This window comes from Neoarthrinium moseri (genome assembly GCF_022829205.1).
Source record: "Neoarthrinium moseri strain CBS 164.80 chromosome Unknown scaffold2_Wmoseri_CBS_16480, whole genome shotgun sequence".
Taxonomy (NCBI): Eukaryota; Fungi; Ascomycota; class Sordariomycetes; order Amphisphaeriales; family Apiosporaceae; genus Neoarthrinium; species Neoarthrinium moseri.
In genome coordinates, this window is record NW_026055116.1 from 963,867 (window position 1) to 978,603 (window position 14,737).

Consider the following 14,737-nt stretch of genomic DNA (forward strand, 5'->3'; position numbering starts at 1 on the left):
TTTACGGATGAGATCGTAGACCAAAGATGGAAGAACCAGCGCAAGACACCACCGAAGGCTTTTTCATACTCCTCTCTGGGTCGTCCGATAGATGGGCAATAATCCCCGTACACAGTACGATATGACGCCAGGCGTATGGAGAGCGCGGCTTCTCTTCTCGGCACGTTAATCCAGCGCCACAGCCAGGTTGGTCTCGCCGTGCCCGTTTCTGTTTCTTCCACGTTTCTCTTCGTGTGGCGGTGCATAGGTAGTCTAGACGGTGCTAGTTCGTTTGCTAGTTTGAAATTGGGGGCAAAGAAATAGCTACCTAGGCCTGCTAGGGCCCTTGCGATTAACTTGGCTGCTTGCCCCGCGGGCCCCCCTGTCTGGGACTGGGACACAGAAGCATGACGAAAGCAGCGGAATACTTCCTCCAGCGCACCTCAGGTCAGCTGGGGGGCGGCCAGCAGCTGAGCAGGTCTCACGCCAGCAAGCCAGGTACCGACAATTGACTTAACTATGGTCATGGGCGAAGTGGCCAGGTTGAGCCGCGGTGAAATGCAATACCGTGATTCACCGATTCACAGATTCCACCTGACCATGACCCTTCGTGACTCCTTCTCTCTTTTTGAACAGCAGCATTTCCTTTTGCTCTTTGTTTCCCCCAAGAAAGGGGACTAGTGAGCCACGCATCCCCCACACGCTTGCTCCGGCCACAGAAGCCCGTCCCTTGTTCTCTCACTTATTATCACTTACACACCCTTGACCTTGACGTAAGTCCCATCTCGCGACCCTGCATCGAGTTAACTTATGGGGCGCCGGGTTATCTTCACAACTATCGATAGCGCCCCGGGCTGCCGAAGCTCGACCATCATCGACTCAGCAGTCGGCTTCCCTTCTCTCTTCAGTTCTTGATCTTCATTGAATGCTGCATCTCTGCCAGCAGGATCGGCCCCTGCTGACGCACACTTTCTAGCGACTGCATACAGGGAGCCTGCCTTGTACAAACAGGCCTTGTTGCTCCGACTCAGAAGCCCAACTCAAAAGGTACGGTACCTGGGGTAGGCAAACGAGAGCTCCCACCTCCTCCTCCCACCACATCCAATCCACACGCGCACACATACACATATACATTCACAACCGGACAATACATTACATGCCTACAACACCAGAGGGCCGCCATCCTTACGCAACAAACTTTCCTTGCTGCCTACACATATGCCACCTAGAGACTCCGAGGCTCGGGCTACAGAGCAGCTGACTAGTTCCCCAGGCTCACGTCAACGCTTTCCAGCACCCAAGCAACGGTTCAAAGGGCCCGATTCCGTAGTCACACCGAAGAAGCCTGCAGCACCAGCAGCACCAGCAGCAGCACTACCACCACCTCTTGCAGTCAGCCTTGTTGGGTCCTTTGTCCCACCGGCTTGCGGCAGGCTGCACCGCCGCCGTTGCAACTTCCGCACCTCCCCTTCTCTGCATTTCCACGTCTAACCTGCGGGTATCAACCGAGAACCTTTGTCGAGCCACCGGGCCTAATACCTGCCCTCCTCCCAGCATCGCGTCGCCGCCATTTCCCCTACGCTCAACCATATTTGCTCACAGATGAGTCATTGGAGACACCCGGGCTCGTAATACCCCATTACGTCGACACTCGTCCAGATCAGGTTGGTTCTGCGCGCCAAACTCCCTGGCTACTGCCAACCGACCGACAAGTCGGCCGAGGAGAGCAACAGATAGTCTACTCAGACTCCGCCAAGCGAAATTCGTCAGACTGGCTTACCGCGCGCTATCACTCGGCGGCCTAGCACTTGGCCTGGGACTGGCCGCGCTTCTCGGAAACCGAGAACAGAGGCAGCGTCAGATGGACTCGGGCGAAGAATCCGAATACGGCCACCTCGACGCCACTGGCGATCGCGAGGTGGTCTACTGCCATGCCTGCGGCCATGAGTGGTATCGGGATAGACATGGCCTGATCTGCCCCAGACCCGAGTGCGAGAGCGAAGCCACCGAGATTGTAAGTGCCCCCGGGTTTCTCACATGGAACATCTTTTCCTGACTAACGACGCAGATCACACCTGGCAATGATCCCCGCGACCTGACAGGTCATGATCCGGGCTTTGGCCATGATCATCCTCATCACGTCCATGATAGTGACTCGGATCCCGACGAAGACGACATTGAGGAGCACCTGATGGGCGGCCCCGGCGGGTTCTACGGGCGGCGAATGGTTTTCCGAAATCCAGAGGGCCCGGCTGACGGCAATCGTTTACGGGCAAATCCTGGCGAGGCCGACGAAATCATCAGCAGATTCACCGAGTTGCTAGGAGATATTGGAGGCCAGCGCGTTGTTGGGCGGTCGGGTCCAGACCAACTCTTTTCCCGAAGCGAAAATGCCGGACCACAGCGTGTTAGTTTCACGCGTTTCTCCGGCCCTGGATTTGGCGGTCAAGTAACTACCTTCTACGGCACTGGCAGCGATGGCTCCGTTCGGACAACTATCAGAAGCGGCAACCAGATCGGTGGCGGTGACAACTTCCAATCGTATGTCAGCCACGTGTATTCCCTGTATTTCTAGGACTAGATGCTAATCCAGCTTTCAGTATTTTTGGCGATCTTCTCGGTCAGATGGGTCCGCCTCCGGTGGGTCGAGGCGGCCTTCACGGCCATGCCGGTGAAGCTGGACCTAGCGACCAGGGTGCACCACCCAATGCTCCACTGGGAATGCTTCTCCAGCAACTGTTTGCTCAGATGTTAGGTCCCGGGGCTGTTCATGGCGACGCTGTCTACTCGCAAGAAGGGCTGGATCGAATCATCTCGCAACTCATGGAGCAGAACCCCTCGTCGAACGCCCCGCCGCCTGCATCGGAGGAAACCATAGCCAAGCTGCCACGAAAGAAACTTGATGAGCAGATGCTCGGCCCGGAGCTGAAGGGCGAATGTACCATCTGCATTGACGAGATGAAGCTGGGCGACGAAGCCGTGGTGCTGCCATGTAAGCACTGGTTTCACGATGAGTGTGTTGTCCTATGGCTTAAAGAACACAACACTTGCCCCATCTGCCGAGCGCCCATCGAGGGCGACGCAGCTGGCCACCTGGGTGCCACGCCAGCAACTCCTCAGCCCGCTCCCCCTCCGATCCCTTCATCGTCCAGACCTAGCGAGTCGGAAATACGGCGGTCGAACCTGCGCCAGCGTGGCTCAGAACGTCTGGCAAGCATTCGCGACGAAGCAGCGACTTCGTCATCGTCAAGTTGGCGAAACCCATCCCGCCGAAACTCGGATTCGCCCCCTCAGGTACAAGCAAACCCGTCGCGAAGAGATAGGAGCTCGTCGCCCTCGGGACGTCGATCACAACACAGCGACAGGAGTCGCGATGGCGGCGGCGGCGGCGGACTGTTCAGCCGGATCAGGGATTCGTTTTCTTCTAGAGACAGAAGACATCCCTGAACCATGCTGTCTAGGCACCGGGGCAAACATTCACAGTACTGATCATAAAGCAGGTCCATGACATCTGCATTGGGGGCTCCGCAGCCTAGGCGAAGCAACCCGATATGGAGAGATTGTCTTCACCGTGATGACAGAACATGAGACTTGTTGACCTCCCTTGACCCTGGCGAAAGGCGCAGAGATGCCTGAGTAGTTTTCGCTTGGTCGCGTAGTAGCCCGGGACGCCCTACCCTGATTATCCGTCAAGCTACTAAGCAAGACATGGACGAGGCGCTCGCCGTGGGCGTATGTAGTGTAGTATATATGTGGAACGACGCATCAGACGAAGAAAACCGGTGCGTTCAGCAAGGGAGGATTGATAGAAACAAACCTGTCGCGTTCCACACTTAACCGAACGTATTTTCCGAGAGCTTTGGGGGGCACGGCTTCACAAGGACCCAAGAAGCGCAGCATGAGGCAGACAGCTCGACTCTTCCTATGAGGGAAGTCGAGCACCTACGATGAATTGACGAATTATAAAATGAAGCACCGTGTATCCCTCTGCGTGTGATGAAGTGGAAAACAGCGTGCGGATAGGTATGGTAACGTCAGGGCAATGCTAGGTCAATCCCCTACTTTCTAAACACAAGCGGAAGAAATTAAAAAAAGGAAAAAAAAAAAGAACCAAAAGTCCAAATGTACTCAGTAGTTAGGTCCGAGATAAGTATCCTCCCCTGATCGTCTTGCTACCGTTCATATTGACTTGACATTTAAATGCACTTTCACATGTCACCAAAATCTCAAACAATCTGGTATAGTCTGTGGTTCATTAAGCTGAATCGTCAAGTATTTGTCTGTCCCCTATGGATACCTCATAACCATGTCCATTTCTCGCCATTTCATTACACAGAGGAAACCGTTGCTCGCGCTCAGGCTGTCATCTACGAGTAGTGTGACGATTCTTCAGCGCAGAATTATATTGCCTCCCCTTTCTTAGCCTGAAGGACCCAGGACACCCTTCTAGGTCTTAGTTCTTGACGGCAAGCGGCTCGACGTTCCAGATGCCCTCGGCATACTCGTTGATGCAACGGTCAGAGCTGAAGAAACCCATCCTCGCCACGCTGCGGATGCACTTGGTTACCCACTCGTCCTGGTTCCGGTACTCGGTGTCGACCATATTCTGTGTGTCGATGTAGCTCTGGAAGTCATCCGACACAAGGTAGTAGTCGCCATGGTCACGAACGGCGGCAACCATGGCGCCGAAGTCGTTAGGCTCGCCGAATGTCCCGTTTTGGATCGCCTCGAAGACCTTGGTCAGGTTTGAATCAACGTTGTGTGAGCCGTAGGTGTGCTGGTGGCGCAGTTCCTCGACGTCCTCAGACAGCGTGCCGAAGAGGAAGATATTTTCTTGTCCGATCTCCCGGGTGATCTCGATCTGAGAATGTGTTAGCAGTGTCAGCCCATACATTGGGTGTATCAAAACTTACATTTGCACCGTCGCATGTGCCGATGATCAACCCACCATTGAGGACGAACTTCATGTTGCTGGTGCCAGAAGCCCTGCAGTTGCGTTAGCATTGTGCACAATTCAATCATCACAGAGAAGACCAGTGGTGCTTACTCTGTACCAGCAGTGGAGATGTGCTCGCTGAGATCGGAAGCTGGGATAATCATCTCGGCCTTGCTGACATTGTAGTCCTCCAAGAAGATGACCTTGAGAAGGTCGCCAATGTCGGCATCCTTGTTGACGACAGCACCAACATTGTTGATCAAGTGAATGATCTGCTTGGCCATCCAGTAGCCAGGTGCTGCCTTTCCGCCGAAGATGGAGACACGCGGCTGCTGTTTCTTCCTCTCCTCGGGACTCATGGCCTTCAACGTCAGATAGCGGTGGATGACGCCGAAGATGTTCAGTTGCTGACGTTTGTACTCGTGAATTCGCTTCACCTGAACGTCGAAAAGAGCGGCCGGATTGACTGTTACGTCCAAGGTTTGCTTGATGTATCGAGCCAGACGGACCTTGTTGGCATACTTGATCTCGGCCCATTCCTTTTTGAACTCTTTGTCACCCGCGTACTCTTCAATCTTGTTGAGCAAGGTCAGATCCTTCAAGAAGTCGTGGCCGCCCGCCTTGCTTGCAATCAGCTCAGATAGCCTAGGGTTCGCCTGGTGCAACCATCTACGCGGAGTGATGCCGTTTGTGACATTGGTAAACTTGTCAGCGCCGAAGATACTGACAAAGTCCCTGAAGATGGTGGTTTGGATGAGGTCGGAGTGCAGCTCGGCAACACCATTGACCTTGTGAGAACCGACAATGGCCAAGAATGCCATGCGCACCATTTTTGGTTGAGACTCCTCAATGATGGAGACCCTGGTAAGGAGATCTCTGTCGCCGGGGAATTTCTTCTCCACGCTCTGCAAGAAGAACAGGTTGATATCGTAGATGATCTGGAGGTGTCGCGGAAGCAAGTGCTGGAACAAGCCGACAGGCCATTTCTCCAATGCCTCTGGCAGAACTGTGTGGTTCGTGTAGCCAAACTAAGTAAAGTTAGACACGATCAACGATCCAAGTACGCAGATTCGGGTTTGGTTACCGTTGATGTGACGATATTCCAGGCTGCATCCCACTCCAGGCCCTCAATATCCACAAGAATCCGTTGCAACTCAACGATGGCAAGGGTTGGGTGGGTATCGTTCAACTGAATGGCCACCTGGTCAGGGAATTCACTCCACTGGCGCTTGGATTTCTTGAAGCGGCGGACAATGTCATGCAGTGACGCGGCCACCCAGAAATACTGTTGCTTGAGCCGCAGCTCCTTTCCTCGGTCGAGATTGTCATTGGGATAGAGAACCGCGCTGATGGTCTCAGCTCGTTGCTGGTCAGCGACTGAGCTCTCATACTCTCCGTTGTTGAACTTTTGGAAGTCAAACTCCCCGCTCGAGGCCTTGCTGGACCACAACCGCAGGTTGTTGGTGGAGGGAGTAGCATATCCTGGGATGGGGACATCATAGGCAACAGCCGTCACGATCTCGCCGCCCTCCCAGTGGGCGACGGACTTGCCGTTTTCGTCCTGCGACTTGCGGACGCTGCCATAGAATTGGATCTTGTTCACAAATTAGTAAGAGCGACAGCAGAAAATGTTTCAACAGCAGTGCAGCCTACATCAACAGTGACATCGTGTCGAGGAAACTCCCAGGGGTTGAAGTCGAGCCAGTAGTCGGGTACCTCAACCTGGTAGCCATTGATGATCTCCTGTTTGAAGATACCGTATCGGTATCTCAGACCGTAGCCCCAAGCAGGGTAGTCGAGAGAAGCAAGACTGTCGAGGAAACAGGCAGCAAGTCGGCCGAGACCACCATTGCCCAGAGCAGCATCGTGCTCCTGCTCAATGATGTCTTCGATGCGGAAGCCTAGTTCCGTCAGGCCCTCTGCAGGTGGTCAAGTCAGTCTAGCTCCATGCACTCTCTGCTTTCAAGACGTAATTTGCCTACCCTTTGCGACGTCCTTGAGGCCAAGGTTGAGTATAGCGTTGTCAAACGCGCGGCCCATCAAAAACTCCAGACTGAGGTAGTAAACACGCTTGGTATCGGAGAATGTCTGGCGCTGCTGCGTCTTGTTCCATTCGGTGATGAGACGGTCGCGGAAGGCCAGGGCGGCAGCTGAATACGCGGCGCCTTCGTCGCAGTTGAACAAGCTGCGGGCCAGGGAGGTTTCGACATGGCGGACAACCTCCTTCTCAAAGCCGTCTGCGTCGGTGAAACCCTTGACTTGGTGTTTGGTCCAGGCCTCCCTCTGCGGCTCGGGGATCGAAGCTAGTGAAGAGGAGCAGTGTTAGTGATGAGGACTCGAGTCAGAGCGGAGGACTGTTATAGCATTGCCCTTGAGATCGCACTATACGATGTGGACCCGGGCAAATGAGGGGCGCTTTCTGGTGTAGGACGACCTGCAAGCAGAGCTGTAGCAGCCAACCCACCTTCTACACTTTTGACATCGCCAGCACCGAACCCGGTGTAAGTCCGCTTGTGCTTGGGCCGAGAGATTCCAGCCGGGCCGACGGACCCAACAATGTCCACGATTGGAGCAGAGGTCGAGGGCCTACGCTCCCTGAGGGGAATACGCTGTTCGGTCGCCATCTTGAGGTGGGGGGATTGAGAGCTGCGGGTAGGTTGAAAACGAGAGCCGCGAAATTGAAGAGGGGTCTAGAATCAAGGATCTAGAAAGCGGAAGCTATCACGAAGTGTCAGCCGGCGGTTCCGCGTATGCCACTGACCCACTCTCGTCGCGGACATGCGAAACTGTTGGCACGGCACCTACATGCCAATGAGCAAAGCTCGACTCTAATGCAGTCTAAACGCTTGCAACGCTGGGGGGCAGCGGGAACCGGGGGCCACGACACGCGGGGTATGGGAGCTGGTGTACAAAGACGACAGAGCTCTGGGGATAGCTGCTTGTGTCTCTCGGGTTGGACGGAGGGTCACCGTGGGGCAAGGCACACGCGCAAACGTGCGTGAGGATCCGAGCACAGTCCTTTCACGAAGAGAGGAGCAAGGAACAGAGCTTTGATTGTTCCTGAAGAGGACAGGGAGCTGGCCCGATATATAAGAGAGGGCTGGCCAGACGGGTGGCTCGTGGGGAGACGACGACCTGGAGCTTCAGAAAATGGGCTGACTGAGAAGCTAGGGGAATGGCCGGCACAGCAGCACAATGACGACGACGGTCAAAGGATTAGATGCAAGCCCCAGGGTGCACAGGTCGTGAGATGCGGATGGCTCCCTGTCCTGTCTTGCCTCGACCTGCCTTGACCCCTCTGCTGGTGCTTCCTCGTGAACCTGCCCGTCTCCCGCCGTCCAATCCCCTCGCCCAACCGAGCTCGCCAAGCGAGGGAAACCGCCGCGCGACCAGGCCATCCAGAGATGTCGTGTGGTGTTGCTAGGGAACATGCCATGCAAGCCTCGTGTTAGTCTGGTCGTGGTCGGAAGGCGGAGCTGGGAGGGGTGTGGGAGTGCGGGGTGGGCAGCTAAAGGCACAGTAGCTCCACCGCCAACATCTGCAAGCTTTAGCTCTCTTCCGGCCCGGATACTGCTTCCATCGCCAGTCCTCGACTAGGTAGAGTTGAGGCACCTTACCTCCCCTAGTGCCCGTCATTTGTGTGCTGGAATGTCTGGTTACCAAGTCGACCAAACCGAGCGCCATCCAGCCTCTTCGTGGGGTCGCAGCGTTTCTTGCCCAGCCTCTTATATCGCCAAGCGGGCAGGCGTTCGTCCCCACGTATATGATATCCCTGCTCTGCAAAAACCATGAATTATGGGGATGAAGCGCCAGTCAATCCGGTGTGAATCTGCGATGCCATGGGTGATGGTGGTACGACTGGCTGTCCCACATTCTTGCATCTGCTCTGCAGGCCGGCGTTTGGTCACTGGAGCTCTCGGAGTGCATACCGGGACATCACCATGCCTCCCCTGATTTGCTCGATAATGAATCGCCGATGTCATACCGCATCAGATCCAATATACCTCCTGGTTGTGAAGCTCAATGTCTAGCAAGTTGGATTCGTCCTGCCCTCTGCATCATGTCCCAACCTGCTGCGGTCGGCATGGCACCGGGGCATGGCCAATGTTTACGACTATGCAGAGATGTCGTGATAATTGCTCCGCCATCTGCGCATCCCGCATAAATGACCCGTCTCAGCCGAGGAGCCATCCAGCACGTCGTCGAACAGACACGGGCACACCTCGTGGATTGGATTGCAACATCTTCACAGTACGGCATTGTCTTGGCATCATGTCCAATTACTATTATCTCACGCCTGAGTTTTTGTCTTATGCCATATCATGGCAGCTAAAGCGGCCTATCTAGCCATCCGTATATGCTCGCCGCAACGCTGCGTGCTTGGAGCTGCCTGAACCTCGTCCGGGCGCGTGTCCATGTCCAACATTATTTATGCGCAACCGTAAGCGGCGCATCGTCGGGACACAGCGTGCACCAGTCCCATTGTTCATGGTATCATATGTCCAGTCGAGCCCATCCCCTCCGGTTTCCAGTCCCGCCTCTAGTCGTCAGCACGTTATAGAGATGGTTTATATACGCCGAAACCGGAACGCCATGCCAAAGCTTCAAAAAGGGAAATATAAAAATAAGGAAAAGAGGAGGGGGGGCAAACTGCAGAGTGCTCCCAAACAATGAACGCCGTCAATGCTGCGAGTCATGGACTCCCGAATCGTGAGAACCCAGCGCGCCGAGAGAAGTAGGTGAATACTAAGGAGAGGTGGGTCATCACAGGATGCCGGAATCCTTCAGTGCGTTGTTGAGGATCGTTTCCTTCACTGCAGCAAAGACTAGCCGGATGTTTGATGTATCCGTGGCTTGCGTCAAACTAAACAGAGGTTAATATCATTCTGCTGTTCGATGAATGTGAGCCGGCTTACTGTGGATACAAGTTAAGATGAGCCCTATTCACTTGATTAAACCTCCATAGGAGATACTTGGCGGCCTTGTTGACATCGTTGCCCCCCGAATAATCTGGGAAGTAGTTGCCAAGTGGCGACCTCGGCAGTTTCACCTTGAAGATATCGACTTTGTTGAGGAACAGGATGATACTAGTCCGCATAAACCACCTTGAGTTCACGACAGAATCAAAGAGCAACAGGCTCTCCATCATGCGGTTCTAATACAAGATTAGCGTTCCAAGCAGCTAGAGAAGGCGACGAAAAAGCTGCATACCTGACTGCTTTCCTCCAAGAGCACCTGGTCGTACTCGCTCAAAGCCACGCAAAAGATGATGGATGTGACGTTTTCGAAGCAATGGATCCACTTCTTACGTTCACTCCTTTGGCCGCCGACGTCGAACATGCTGGGGGTGGGTTAGCAACACACGGACAAGGGTTTGTGGTTGGTGGTCCGTACTGGATACTGAGAGCTCCCATCTGGAATCGGGTCTCATAGATACCCGTCGTCTTCGTTCGGGCCCGTAGGACATCCATTTCGTTCGGCAGATAGTCCAGTGCGCATATCCTTGACACCTCATCGAAGAAGCTGTTTCTCCAGTCAGCTGGGTCATGTGGCTCAAAACGACGTGTGCATGCTCACTATCCGGCCGAGTCCATCAGGTAGAATTCGGTTTGGTGCTCCATCAGCCTCTCTATACACGGGTCGCTCCATATAGCCTGGACAGCCTGCCCAACTTTGGAGTCGATGTGCGCCGACGGTCCCGACTCGACCGTGTAGGTGAGCAGATAATCACAGTGCTCTCTGTTCACGGGGGTGCTGGGCTCGATATCGAACTGGTCCATGGCATTGATGACGGCCTTGGCGCATTCGATGAGGTTCTTGAACACCGTAGCCCGGTAGTTGTAAAGTTCATCTTCCGAATAGCCCCTCAAGTGAATGATTTTCATCTGCTTCACAATCGTGGACTTGCCGCTCTCGCCGGAACCTGATCGGACAAAACCATGTTAGCCGGCAGCTTCTTGTTTTGGATCTGGGGAGGATTTCTGAGGTAGCCCACCAAGTAACAAGATCTTGCACTCCCGTCGCAACCGTTTCGAGTCCTCATCGAGAACTCTGTCGATCGCTTGACTCCGCTTCTTCTGCTCCTCCTCCTCCTTGTTCGTGCTCATACAAGAACCCATCTTCATCTGATCCAATCGCGCTTGCCCGGCCTCGTCGGTAAGGAAATCCTGGTGTTCGCGCCGCCAACGATGAGAGGCGCGAGTGTCACAGTCTCATTTCCCTCGGGTCTCGTCTGGCTCGGTATTGGGGTGCCAGATGACAGACGGGACCTTGACGTGAGAGCGCGACTCCAACGTCGGTGTGGTGAGGCTCAGCTTAGCTGGTACCCACGCGGTCAGGGTCCGGGTGGTTGGAGGTTTGCAGAGCTCGATCCGTCCTGGACCGGCAAGCGTCGGGATCGATGATGGTGCTCGGGTGCCTTCCCAGCTGTGTACGTGCGACTGATGAAGCCTACTCGGCAGCGCAGGCTGGCTTCGGTTGAGACGGGCACACAGCGGTGGACAGAATTCTCCAAGAGACAGCGGATGACGAAATGGAGGGAATGGGCGGGTGAAGAGCGCGGGAATCGAGCAAGCGCTGCGCCAATGTCCCTACCTAGTAGGTAACAGCGAAGCGTAGCGGTAGCGCACCTAGCTGAAGGTGCGGTTCGGAGCGACTTGGGAACTCCACACCTTCTGCTGCTAATAAGTCTAAGTGAAGAGCCGTCGATCGTTTAAAGTGTGGGAGCTTGGGCGGCCGCGGCTGTCTGGCTGTCTGGCTGACTGGCTGACTGGCTGACTGGCTGTCTGGCTGACCGACTGGAGCGCGGCGTGAAAGCGGGCGAGCGGGCAGCCCAGTTATTGTTGGAGTCCACTGGATGTGGGCGCCGTCGGCCACAAGCAATGTCGCAACGGTAGTTAGCGATTGGCTACTGATCTTAGTAGATCTCCCCCCACGACAGGAATGTGACGAGGCAGCCCACGAGACGGCTACTGTGTAGCTGTCAAGGCGGTGCAAATGCTCGACTCGAACAAGGCCGGGATCCCGTCTGTTGTTCTGGATGCTTGGTGCAACGTCTCCCAATGGCCGGCACCACAAGGCCACGCTTATCGGGCTGATGAACGTTGCGATGAGCTGGTTACGGCGAGTCAAGGCGAGCGACGCAGCACAGGCAAGCCAGTAACCAATGTAACGAGCCCGGGATCGGGTATGTCTGTTGTTGGAGGCTACTGCAGAACGGAGACACAGATCTGGCAAACTAAATCGGTAAAAACACCAGCTAACCGAACAAGCCGAACCTGCGTGCGTTCTCTTTTGTAGAAAGAAGCAAGTTAGCATGCAATAAATGCCCTCGATACAGGGCTGCGCTGTGCCAGATAATCACGGCTGGCAATGCCCTGACGATAAACGGAAAACGAACACAGCCTATCTGCTAAGTCAATGCCAATGGCGGTGTCCAGCCGGGGTCTCATTCGCCAGATGCTGGTTGTCGTCCTGCCTGCCTTGCTCGGTAAAGCTCAATCAGATGCGCGTCCTTCAAGTGGCAGAAGAGCGGGCGCTGGTGTGTGTGGAATCGTCGACTGGGTCAATGGTTTTGCCTTTGGCTTTGCCTCTGATGCATGTATGGGTGTACTTAGGCCGGAGTTTTGACCGCATAAACGTGGAGCAGGCGCCAACACCGGTAACTTGTCCTTCGGAAGCGGGATATTGCTCCTCTTTCAGAACGGGTGCCCCAAAAGATTAAGTGCCAATTCTGACGTGACGACGCCCAAGAGGCAGAGAGCGTCCCTTCGGTATCCAAGGGCTGTTTCCAGGAGTGTGGCCACCAGGCGGCTTTTTGTTGACAGAACTCAAACGTGAAATCGGACGAGACATGCCTTCCCAAGCAGAATAACGCCGGGGGAGCATTGAAGATTCAAGGCGCTTTGTTCGTCACCATCGGCCATTGGTCATGGCCTGGCTCCATGTACTCTTGAAGCCTATTCCCGATCTCGTTGGCCTTGCGCCTCCCTCCCTCCCTCCCTCTCTCTCTCTCTCTTGGGGCCGTCTACATAGTACGAGCATCCACATCATGTCCAATCCCTCCCCCAACTCATGCAGGCGTGTAACAGGCCTGCCGGTCAGCCGGACAGCAACACGCATCCCAACAATGCGGGGCTATACAAGACTCACTACTATGTATGGTACATTACACACCTCCCAGCCACCCTTTGACCGGCATTGAAGGCTGAAGATCCATCCATCGTTCGAGAAGTGTTTTGCTTCTGCACACGCTATCTCCTACCATTTCGCTCAGTGGCTTTACTGGTTTCCGGCGGTTTAGAACTAGCTGGGCCCTAGAAGCTAGAGCACAACTGGTCCCCTGTGTACCGAGAATGTATACTTGATATATAACCGACTGGACCGCTTTGTGTGGACAGGATGGCTGAGATTTGAGAACCTATCAGATTTCGCTTCCTGGCCGGGGATGTCAGAAGCATTGACGCCGATGCTGTGCCACGATACTCCCACGTGTTTCCAGATCAGCAGATGTCCCAATCCTGCTGACGCGCCCAGGTTCTCTGCAGCTAGCCGTGCAGCCACCGGATCAATAGCAGCACCTTTCACACCACGAGCACCGAGGGCAACGGCATGAAAAGCCAGATCAATCCTGGGCTTCCCTCTCCTTCATCTAGATATGGAGCCAATGGCCAATTATCCACAGCATCCCACATCGCTGGGACAAGACACAAAATACAGACAGGGATTCAGAGTGACCACCAATGGCTGTGATGTTCGCCAGACCAGAGGGACCACCTGTCACAAAGAGTACCCTTGTTCAACCCAGGGGTCAAGAGATCTATTTTAACAGTTTGATATGAATCTTGACCAATTCTGCACCAATCGTGGTTGACGAGCAGTGAACCCAAACTCAACACTGGGATTGCCATCTTCATTGCGGTCACAATATAACGCGCATGGCTCAGCTTGCTTCTTTTCTTTAGCAACTTTATCAATGCAGTGACTGCCAAGCAAATGCTGCCGCACGTCTGTCGCATGCTAGCTATTCAGAGTTTGTACCCATGCATGACAAGAGCGAGAAGGAACGTGCACTTACTATGATGATAAGTATTGTGTAGCGAAGTCTTCATTTAAAGCTCGTTCTCGGGCAATCGTGAGCGTCGAGTGACATACTGGAAATCTGGATCGGCGCACTACACCCCGTAGCTCATATCCCCAGAAAGACAGCCTCATTGTTTTTGTTCTCTAATTCCAGCTCTCCGCTTTTCGCCTGGTTATTGCTTTCACGCCCTTCTCGTGCTGCCACCGCCAAAGGCTAGCCTACTTTTGCTCACCATCACATAATTACCTACGTAGTGTATAGGTTATGGAGTCGTTTCAACACAAGCGCTTTGCTTTTCTCGACCCCGACAAGCTGGTAAGTGGCTGCGCTCGGTGGATATGATTTTGCAGATCAAATACCAGGGCATCAGTGCATCCACGTGTCGTCGCAGGGATATCGGCGGATTTTCAGTCTCATTCGCCAGTTGTTGGTATGCCTCTCCACTCGGCTGCAAACCTCATAATACAGAGCATCCAACAGAGATTGCACAAACTTCCACTTCATCAATTGAGCCCACACTTCTTGATACGAGCCTCACTAACGCATGTAGGCCCATACTAATACTGCAACAAGCCTTTTCCAGCTGCCAAGGAGAGCCATGGCATGAAGAAAACTTGTACAGATGCAGAAGTGTGCTGAAGGAATAATATTTCGCTTTATATCGATCTTCGAAGTGGCGTAACCAAATTTCAAAGTGCGGCGCGGAGCAGAAACACACCTGTCCACCAGCCTCCTCATAC

At 54.3% G+C, this 14,737-nt stretch overlaps 3 protein-coding genes across 3 annotated transcripts; 1 reads left to right on the forward strand and 2 right to left on the reverse strand.

Annotated features, from left to right (window-relative positions):
• Positions 1-1,840: 1,840 nt before the first annotated feature.
• JN550_001051 (uncharacterized protein) lies at positions 1,841-3,426 on the forward strand (the record flags this gene model as incomplete). Its single annotated transcript, XM_049308776.1, has 3 exons — positions 1,841-1,993; positions 2,048-2,520; positions 2,580-3,426. 3 exons carry the CDS (start codon positions 1,841-1,843, stop codon positions 3,424-3,426), a joined length of 1,473 nt encoding a protein of 490 aa, XP_049176957.1.
• Positions 3,427-4,432: 1,006 nt separating this feature from the next.
• On the reverse strand, positions 4,433-7,539 carry JN550_001052 (uncharacterized protein; the record flags this gene model as incomplete). The annotated part of the gene is made up of 7 exons (XM_049308787.1): positions 4,433-4,840; positions 4,893-4,965; positions 5,027-5,943; positions 6,000-6,509; positions 6,569-6,834; positions 6,898-7,218; positions 7,380-7,539. The coding sequence occupies 7 exons, from the start codon at positions 7,537-7,539 to the stop codon at positions 4,433-4,435; spliced, it is 2,655 nt and encodes an 884-aa protein (XP_049176958.1).
• Positions 7,540-9,679: 2,140 nt separating this feature from the next.
• JN550_001053 (uncharacterized protein) lies at positions 9,680-11,034 on the reverse strand (the record flags this gene model as incomplete). Its single annotated transcript, XM_049308798.1, has 6 exons — positions 9,680-9,779; positions 9,832-10,070; positions 10,127-10,256; positions 10,310-10,438; positions 10,493-10,838; positions 10,911-11,034. 6 exons carry the CDS (start codon positions 11,032-11,034, stop codon positions 9,680-9,682), a joined length of 1,068 nt encoding a protein of 355 aa, XP_049176959.1.
• Between the last annotated feature and the right edge of the window lie 3,703 nt (positions 11,035-14,737).